Raw genomic sequence first — 8,468 nt, forward strand, 5'->3', positions numbered from 1 at the left:
CAGATATGACGGCCGCGGAGCTTCTCGTCTTGGAGCTCGTCGTCATCGACCTCGATGGCAACCACGCGTTCCGACACGTGCCTGCTTCGCAGTGCCGGTATGAGCCTCTCTCGGATTGCTTGCGAGAATATAGTCGGCACTGCATTGTAGACTGCACGAGACACATGTCGATATTGATGTGCTTGCGCTCGGTACGTTTGCGGTCGCCCAACGCGCGCGCCACGATGCGCTGCCCAAACAACGGGTACCTTTGGTCTACTTGAACCTAACAAATGACGGTTTCAGATGTCGCTGGCGTTGCTTATACCGCCGGTCCTTTCCATGGGTCCGTCCTATAGCGTGAGCGTGCACGCGTGGGTCTTCCCGACGCGGCTGGACGCGATCGAGGCCATGGCGACGATGCTCGCAGCGGAGGCGAACGACGTCATGCTGCTTGAAACGCTCTCGATTGAAGTACGCGGCACCAGTATGACGGCGCATCTGCGCTTCAACCGCGAGACAATAACATGCAGCATCGGCAGCGGCAGCCTTCTCGAGTACGTTGGTGCTGTCCCGCTTCAGCTCGATACGGCCGAGTCATGCGCGATGCGCGGCTTTGGGCTAGTGGCCAAAGCCGTCGAAGTCGGTCTTTACCGCAGCGTCGTGCGCGAGCGCTCGTACGACGCCGCCGTCATGCTGCCCATCACGTCAACACGTACGATGTGATTTCATGATGACGTGTCACACGGATCACATTGCACTTTGTAGCGTGCGAGGGGCCGACGCAGGCGCGGCTCTTGCGGCACAACCCGTTTGGCATTCAAGTGTCGTGGGTGAGCCCGGTGCAAACGTCGTCGTCGCTGCCAGGCACGGTCCTTGTCGAGCTCGCGCCGTTCTCCAAGACGTTCTGGGACCGCTACAAGGACATGTGGTGGTTCGAGAGGTAATACTGTCGTCGCCCTAGTGTGTTTTTTACTTTATCGACGGAGGCTAGAGGCCACCTCTCGATCGTGCAGCGGCTGTACCGTGTCGTGCATCGCGGCACCTTGAGCGAGGAGCCATCGACGATCGTCTTGACGGACGTGCACGCGGCCGCGCTGCGTGTGACGATCTTCAACCACGACCACGTCGGCACCTACTGCCCGCCCGTGCTCGTGACGCCAGGTGCATCGACTTTCATACGACTAGTACTACACAACAGTGTACCAAGGCGCCACTATATTGTAGACACATTGGACAAGGACGACGACGACGACCTTCTCTTTACCGGTGCCGCGGTACCTGTCGACGCGCACGCGTCACCGTCGCTGCGCGCCAACCAGAGCGCGCTTCTCGCTCTCGTTCGGGACGTCTATGGCAGCCGCGACTTGGTGGATTGGTTTGGCGTCGACGTTAACAGCATACTCACGTGGCTCGATGCGCAGAAGCTCGTGTTGCGGACGACACAGTACAGCGTCGGGCTGCTTCTCGCGGGCCTCCAGCGGCTCGAGGCGCTCGCGGCAAGCGTGCCTTGCCACGGAGCAGAAAGCCGGTTCTTTGTCCGTGTGTTTTATCGCCTCGAGCGCGTCCTGCCTGGTACTATTACACTGCTCCTTGAGGAACATGGTCGGCGCATGTGTCCATGTAATAGCTCTGGACGCGCAGCTGTCGAGCGACTCGTCCACAAGTACGCAGTCCCTCGTGAATCTCTTGCATCGCACGCTCCATGTACAGTACACTGCAGTCTCTACGTTGACTCATATGCGGCGCCAGACGCTCTTTACTACCGTGTACCGCTGCGTGGCGCCCGGATGGCTCGCGACGTATGCAAGCACAACACTCGAATGGTAGACGGCGTACTATGCGCTTTGTAGATTTCTTGTCGCGGAGGCCTCCAGCGTTGCGTCGACGCTGGCCCGTGCGCTCGCAGATCTCGCGGCGACCTGCGCTAACCATGCGTTCTTCACGCCCGTGCCCGAGCTACTCATGCTGTTTGCAACTGCCGGTGAGGCGTACGGGGCCCAGCGCGTCATGGACAAGGATGCGCTCAGGCGACAGCACGCATGGAGTCTGCTGCGGTCGTCGACGATATCGATGCCATTGGCGGCGACGTACCTTAGCGCCCTCTTCCAGGTAGCCCATGCGTAGGCACTAATCGCATCATCGTCTGCGCTGTACAGAGAGACGATGTCCTGACCGAGCTCCAGCGCGAGGATGCGATGGCCAAGGCGCATGCGATTGCGACCGAGCGCAACACGCTCACGTCGCGCATCTTGCATCTGTACCCGAGTGACAAGGACGCAGTCGAGTACACGGCGCATGTGGCGGTGCGCTTTGGCGGCGACGTCATCGACGTCGACTGCCTCCGCGTCATCACGGTCAAGAACGTGACGCTGGGCGTGCGCGTCAGCGGCGCCGTGGCCTTTGACCTGCTGTCGCGCACCGCAACCTTTGTGCCCACGGTACCGCTGGAGGCGCGGTCGACCTTCAAGCTCAAGCTGCGCGCCGAGGCCGTCACGTCCTGGCTCGGGCCGGTCCGGTCGACGCTCAAGCTCTCGTTTTCGACCAAGCCAAAATAATTGAATTTTAATATTACAATAATCCCGCGCGTCCGCCAATCAAACGAAATTCGGAAAAATCCCAAAAATTCAAAAATGATGCTTCGGATCGCGCGGGGTCGGCCGCTGCTGCGCCTCTTCTCGACCGAGGCCAAGAAGCGCAAGGTCAAGGTCGCGCTCGTGAGCGGCTACCTTGGCACGGGCTACCATGGCGTGCAGCTGCAGGATACCAATGGCGTTCCGACCGTCGAGAACGAGGTGCGTGCTGCGCTCTTCAAGGCCGGCTGCATCCTCGAATCCAACTTGGCCGACCTCTCCAAGATTGGCTGGTCGCGCAGTAGCCGCACGGACAAGGGCGTCCACGCGAGCTGCATTGTCGTACGTTGTGCCCATGCATCGTGACCGTCCGTCGCTGATACACAAGTGTACTATGCTAGTTTTCCGCCAAGCTGCTCGTCGACAGCGATAGCATCAACGAGACGGACGGTCGGCTGCGTGGCCTGCCCGAAGCCATCAACGCGCACCTGCCGCCGTCGATCCGCATGTTTACTGCCACCAAGGTGCACCAGTCGTTCCGCGCTCGCGAAGACTGCACGCTGCGCGAGTACGAGTACTTTCTACCGCTGTCGTTCCTCGCACCGCTCGCGACCAACGGGCAGTCGGTCGAGGCGATGGCGGACACGATTCTCGCCACACTGCCGCGCTACGAGGGCATCTTCGACTTTCACAACTTTACCAAGCAGCGCGGGTCGTTTTACAAGGAGAAGGACCGCCGCGTCGCCAAGCGGATGGCCAAAGACGCCATGAGCGACGACGACGAGGTGCTCGAGGAGGACGACGACGACGATGACCTTTCCGTGCCCAGTAACATTTCGATCGAGAATGGCACGCGGCGGTCACTGCAACGCCATCGCCGCACGATCTACCGCTGCCGCGGGTCGCTTATTCAGGACTTTCATGGAAGCCCGTACCTCCGCGTGCACTTGACGGGCGCCTCGTTCCTCCTCAACCAGATCCGCTGCATGGTCGGCGCGGCCATCGCCGTCGCGACCGGCCATCTCTCGCCCATGATGTTTGACGCAGCGCTCGGTGCAACAACTACTCGTAGAAATAGTTCGCTCAACACAAATTGGATAGAAACCAACCAGATTGTCCGCGTGCCGACTGCGCCAGCCGAAGGCTTGGTGCTCTCGAGCTGTGCGCTTGGCGGGAAGCGGCCGCTCATCTCGCTCGTCCACGACCACAACACACCCTCGGCGCTGGAAATGAAGAAGTTTGAAGCGCCGCACCGGATTCTGCTCACGTCCACCGAGTCCGACGCGCTGGGCGCCTTTTGCCACAACGTACTATGAGGATGCTCCACGCATGGGCGGGCTAAGATCGTATTGTATGTAGGTCATCTACAAGGAAGTCGACCGCGCATGGAAGACGAGCGAGGCGGTCGCCAAGTGGCCGAGCACGCTCGCACTCTTCCACGAGCGATTCCTCGAGCAGCAGGCACATCTGCCCGTGCTTCAAGCCGCCGTCGACGCGCTGCGTCAAAACGACACCGAGAAGCTGGCGGCGAGCATGCGCGTCGTGCAGCAGGCACGTCGCGACGAGGACCCGATCCGGTGCCTTCCGCGTGCCTTCTCGACGTCGCTTTGCATTCGGTTTGGCCTGACACCGGGCAACTATGTCACGGACCTCCTCATTGCCGTCAAGCAGGTAGAGAGTCCAATGCACGTTTCGTCGTTGAAGCTCATGATGGTGCTATGTGTGCAGAGCGTTCTGAGCGGCGTCGTGCCTGTGGACGCCACGGAAGACGACTTGCTCGCGTTTGTCGAGGACGTCGGCGTCGACAAGCTCGCAGCCCGCGGCCAGCGCATCCGCCTGCGTCAAGCATAGAGAGCTCGACACGATACGACGATCATACAGCATGTAATCCAGTGCTTTCTTCAATAACGCAATTTTACGGCGCGGCGAAGCGCACGGAGACGCTGTTGACGCAGTGACGCTGGTCCGTCGGCGTCTTGAACCCTTCGCCCGTGAAGACGTGGCCCATGTGGCCGCCGCAGTTGGCGCAGATGATCTCGGTGCGTCGCCCGTCGACGTCGGGCTGCGAAACAATTGCATCAGGTAGCGCGTCAAAAAAAGCAGGCCAGCCGCAGCCCGAGTCAAACTTGGTCTCGGACTTGTACAAGGGCGCGTCGCAGCCCGCGCAGTGGTAGACACCCGTCTCGTAGTGCTTGTTGTACTCGCCAGTGCCCTTGGCTTCCGTGCCCTTCTCGCGCAGGATGCGGAATTGCTCCTTGGAGAGCTTCACTTGCCACTCGCCTGGGGTCAGGTCGACGTTCGTCATCTTCAAGTCAATTCAAAAATGAATGAAATGGAAGCTCAAGGGACTCGAACGCGAGCACTTGAAGTTGGAACGGTCGCGAACGCTCCCTGTGTCTCTCGCCCTCCAGGACCGCGTCACAGGCCGACGTATAAGAAAGGGCTTGCCGTAGCGTCATCAAACGCGCAGCACCCCTCCCCGCGCCAACCTCTTTCCAGTTCGAGCCACGAACCCTACCCCTTCACTTAGCTGTCTCGGCTCCATGCGACCCTTGAGTGTTGCTGTAAAATTGCAACACTCAAGGTCGCATGAAACTCAAACTAATAACGACTACAACTCGTCATGCATGCTACTAGAGGAGCATCACAATGCACAAGCTTGGCTGGACGACGTCGGTCGGCTTGAACCTTCCGTCGTACATCCATCCTTGCCTGAATCGACGTTCTATGGAATTCGGTGGGCGAGACCATGCAGTGGTACCATTGCTTTTGCCATTTGAATCCCAGACGCACGACGGCAGCTTGACGACGAGGCGCCGGGATCGTTGCTCCTCGTGTCGACCGTGCCCCATGGCTGAATTGCTTTTTAACACCAATACAAGAAAGCGCTTCTTAAAAACGTAGCAGAATGTAGGTCACGTCGAATCCGGAACATTCCGATTTGGAGGTTGAAATCAGGCGCAGAGTTCGACTTTCGACGACGAAGACAGCAGCGGCATGACGAGCATCAACCTCAGCGAAGGCGAGTGGCGGACCAAGCTCTCCAAGGAGCAGTTCCGCGTGCTGCGCGAGAAAGGCACGGAGCGCGCTGGCACGGGCGAGTACAACAAGCACTACGAAGAGGGCGTCTACCACTGCGCCGGCTGCGACGCGCCCTTGTACAAGTCGAGCCACAAGTTCGACTCGGGCTGCGGCTGGCCCGCGTTCTTCGACGCGCTTCCCGGTGCGATCACGGCCATCCCGGACGAAGATGGCTACCGCGTCGAGATTGTCTGCGCGGCTTGCGGCGGCCACATGGGTCACGTCTTCAAGAACGAAGGCTTCAAGAACCCGACGAACGAGCGTCACTGCGTCAACAGCGTGTCGATCCGCTTTGCGCCAGCCTAATGCGACTTGTGTATCCTCTCTACCGCGTTGATGGTCGTCAAAGAGCCGCCTCCTTCGACAGCGCGCTCTCCACCCTCCACCTCTAGGGCTCCGTTGTATATCGCGGCAACGGCCAAGGCGATAAGAAAATACATCTTATATACACACCAACTTCTACATACCATGGGCACTATGTACCAAGTATATATCGCACGGCAGGGCACGCTCATGCCGAGTTGGGCAGCGGAATCGCAGTGCCAACGACGAGAAGGCCTGGCTGGAGACTCGCGCTCAGACCGAGCTTGCGCTGCGCCAGGAGCATCTCTCGCCGCTTCGCGCTCTCGTCGACGCGCTGCTGGCTCTGCTCGCGGAGCGTGAGCGCTTCGATGCGGCGCGCGACCTTTTGGACCCGCGCCACGTCGCGGGCCCGGTGACTCTGCGCCCGCGCGCCGTCTGTCCGTGCTTGCAGCAGCGCCACGCGGCGGCGTTCGGCGTGGAGCGCGATCGTCGCCGCCATCGCCGTCTTGACGGCCACGTCGACAATGTCCGTCGACTGCCGCTCGAGGCGCGCGAGCGACACGCGCTGGGTCGTGCGCCGCGCGGTCTCTTGCTTGGCCTCGCGCACCTCGTCTCGACGGTCGGCCGCGTTTGCATGGCGCAGGGCCGCGAGCAGCCCACGCTCGGCCCGCGCTTCGGCGAGGTATTTCTACACCATCAAATCAATGTTTCAATGCGTCCACATGTCACATTGCAGTTGGCTACCTGCCGCCCGGCGACGAGTGCGCGTGCGAGGAGGTGCGACCGCGCGCGCTGCGTCCGAGCGATCGATTGGCGCAACCCCGCGCTCTCCATCTCGTACGCATACGTGAGCCGACGGGCTTCGTCACGGCTCGCGAGCCGCCGGCGCACAATCTCGCCTTGCGCGGCAAAGAAGACGGCGGCCGCAGTCTTGTTGGCAGAGTACAGATGCCGCTTCTCGTCGGCGCGCAGCAGTCGAAACTCGAGATGCGCCCGAAGCGACTCGGTGGCAAACTGCACGCGGAGGCGCGCGGCGTCGCGCTTGGCGGCCGCTTCGTCGACGCCGGCGCAGATCGCCGCGAGTTGCAGCGCCCGGCGAATCTCGGCCGACCGATGCCGAGCGAACGTGCGCGACCGAAGACACTGCGCGCGAAACAACGCCAAGTGGTCTCGTCGCTCGCGCACGCGCTGCGTATGGAGCCAGCGGGCATGCGTCGCTTGGGCTTGCGCGTGCTGCAACTCGGCGACCCGGAGCGCGGCGAGCGTCATCTTGCGCCCGGCGGTGCGCGCGAGGTGCTGCGTCTGCGTGGCGAGCACGTGTGCGACGCGTTCGTGGCGAAGGCCGACCAGTTGACAAAAGATATTGCGCTGCTGGTCCCGTCGCCGATGCGCGGCGGCTGCGTGCTTGTCGCTGCTGCGCGCTGTCAGGCACGCGATGCGTTCGGCCACGACTTCGGCGTGGCGGTGGCTTACGACGCGGGCATACCAGTTGCGTGCGGCACAGGCGGCGCGGCGGCGCTCGAGCACGGCCTCGCGGCGCTTGGTCGCTTGCGCCAGCTTGTCCTTGAGCGCCCACGCGACGAACCGCCGTGCGTTGTGCGCTGCAGTCCACTTGCGAGCGCGCAGAAGCTCGCGGCGCTCGGTGATGCGACTTGTCCGCGCGGCGAGAAAGGCCGATCGGCGGGCGGACGCGGCCCGGAGCCGCACATCGAGCGTCGTGGCCACCACGCGGCATCGCAAATCAGTCTCACGATACCGCTGGCGGGCCACGTGCTCGCGGCGCGCGGCCGCGGCTTGCAACGCGTCGACGCGCGCGCCGATGAGCGCGGCCCGCACGCTCGCTGCAGCTTCCTGTGCTGACGCCGAGGCCAGTGCCGTGTGAAGCCACTGCGCGTCCATGAGCCGATGCGCGCACGTCGACCGCTGAGGTTGTGCCGCCTACGCCACATGGCATTTGGAGAAGTTGGCAACTGGACCAAGAGGTACCGCGTGCGTCCTGCGATCGCGTCCAAGTGCATTTGGCGGCGGGCAGTCGCCGCGTCCTTCGCCAGAGCGCGCCGGTCGCCTGCCTCCCGCGCGAGATACTTGGTCGTCAAGTAGACGGACCGCACGTAGTTGCCGTGGCGGCCCGCGAGGAGCCGGCGCTTGTCGAGCACGATGAGCCGGCGCACCTCGGCGCGCGCCAGTCGCTGCTGCAAGTCGTGCGTTGCCAGCGTCTAGACAGTCATTTAAGTCCAGTGCAGTGGTTTAACTCTTACCGCATACTGGCCTTGGAGCGCAGCCACGTCGGCTGCAATGCTTTTGGCGCGCTCGAGGATGCTTCCGGCACGCGCGCGCTTCTCCTCCAAGAGCGCTCTGCGGGCAGCACTTGCCGCCGCGAGACGCCGCGACGAAGCTTCCCATAGACTCTCCTCCGCCACCGGCGTAAAGGGGACGGTGATCGGCTCCATGAGTGCGACGGCCGTGCGCTGCTTGGCGGCCACAATGGCATGGCGACGGGCCTCGGCGTCGTGCAAGCGCTCGGCGGCGCGG

The 8,468-nt window shown here is 62.2% G+C and overlaps 6 protein-coding genes across 6 annotated transcripts; 4 read left to right on the forward strand and 2 right to left on the reverse strand.

The window, feature by feature from the left end:
• Positions 1-321: 321 nt before the first annotated feature.
• Positions 322-1,206, forward strand: SPRG_11735 (hypothetical protein; the record flags this gene model as incomplete). The annotated part of the gene is made up of 4 exons (XM_012351409.1): positions 322-694; positions 748-922; positions 974-1,127; positions 1,168-1,206. 4 exons carry the CDS (start codon positions 322-324, stop codon positions 1,204-1,206), a joined length of 741 nt encoding a protein of 246 aa, XP_012206799.1.
• Positions 1,207-1,953: 747 nt separating this feature from the next.
• SPRG_11736 (hypothetical protein) lies at positions 1,954-2,537 on the forward strand (the record flags this gene model as incomplete). Its single annotated transcript, XM_012351410.1, has 2 exons — positions 1,954-2,091; positions 2,139-2,537. The coding sequence occupies exons 1-2, from the start codon at positions 1,990-1,992 to the stop codon at positions 2,535-2,537; spliced, it is 501 nt and encodes a 166-aa protein (XP_012206800.1). The 5' UTR covers positions 1,954-1,989.
• Positions 2,538-2,590: 53 nt separating this feature from the next.
• On the forward strand, positions 2,591-4,455 carry SPRG_11737 (hypothetical protein). Its single transcript, XM_012351411.1, has 5 exons — positions 2,591-2,894; positions 2,954-3,605; positions 3,654-3,859; positions 3,912-4,223; positions 4,281-4,455. The coding sequence occupies exons 1-5, from the start codon at positions 2,613-2,615 to the stop codon at positions 4,401-4,403; spliced, it is 1,575 nt and encodes a 524-aa protein (XP_012206801.1). The 5' UTR covers positions 2,591-2,612; the 3' UTR covers positions 4,404-4,455.
• A 12-nt stretch (positions 4,456-4,467) lies between these two features.
• SPRG_11738 (peptide methionine sulfoxide reductase B5) lies at positions 4,468-4,865 on the reverse strand (the record flags this gene model as incomplete). The annotated part of the gene is made up of 1 exon (XM_012351412.1): positions 4,468-4,865. The coding sequence occupies exon 1, from the start codon at positions 4,855-4,857 to the stop codon at positions 4,468-4,470; it is 390 nt and encodes a 129-aa protein (XP_012206802.1). The 5' UTR covers positions 4,858-4,865.
• Positions 4,866-5,499: 634 nt separating this feature from the next.
• SPRG_11739 (methionine-R-sulfoxide reductase) lies at positions 5,500-6,087 on the forward strand. The gene has a single exon (XM_012351413.1). The coding sequence runs from the start codon at positions 5,550-5,552 to the stop codon at positions 5,937-5,939; it is 390 nt and encodes a 129-aa protein (XP_012206803.1). The 5' UTR covers positions 5,500-5,549; the 3' UTR covers positions 5,940-6,087.
• Positions 6,088-6,114: 27 nt separating this feature from the next.
• Positions 6,115-8,386, reverse strand: SPRG_11740 (hypothetical protein; the record flags this gene model as incomplete). The annotated part of the gene is made up of 4 exons (XM_012351414.1): positions 6,115-6,624; positions 6,681-7,874; positions 7,913-8,152; positions 8,195-8,386. 4 exons carry the CDS (start codon positions 8,384-8,386, stop codon positions 6,145-6,147), a joined length of 2,106 nt encoding a protein of 701 aa, XP_012206804.1. The 3' UTR covers positions 6,115-6,144.
• Between the last annotated feature and the right edge of the window lie 82 nt (positions 8,387-8,468).

This window comes from Saprolegnia parasitica, assembly GCF_000151545.1.
Source record: "Saprolegnia parasitica CBS 223.65 unplaced genomic scaffold supercont2.79, whole genome shotgun sequence".
Classification (NCBI taxonomy): Eukaryota; Oomycota; class Saprolegniomycetes; order Saprolegniales; family Saprolegniaceae; genus Saprolegnia; species Saprolegnia parasitica.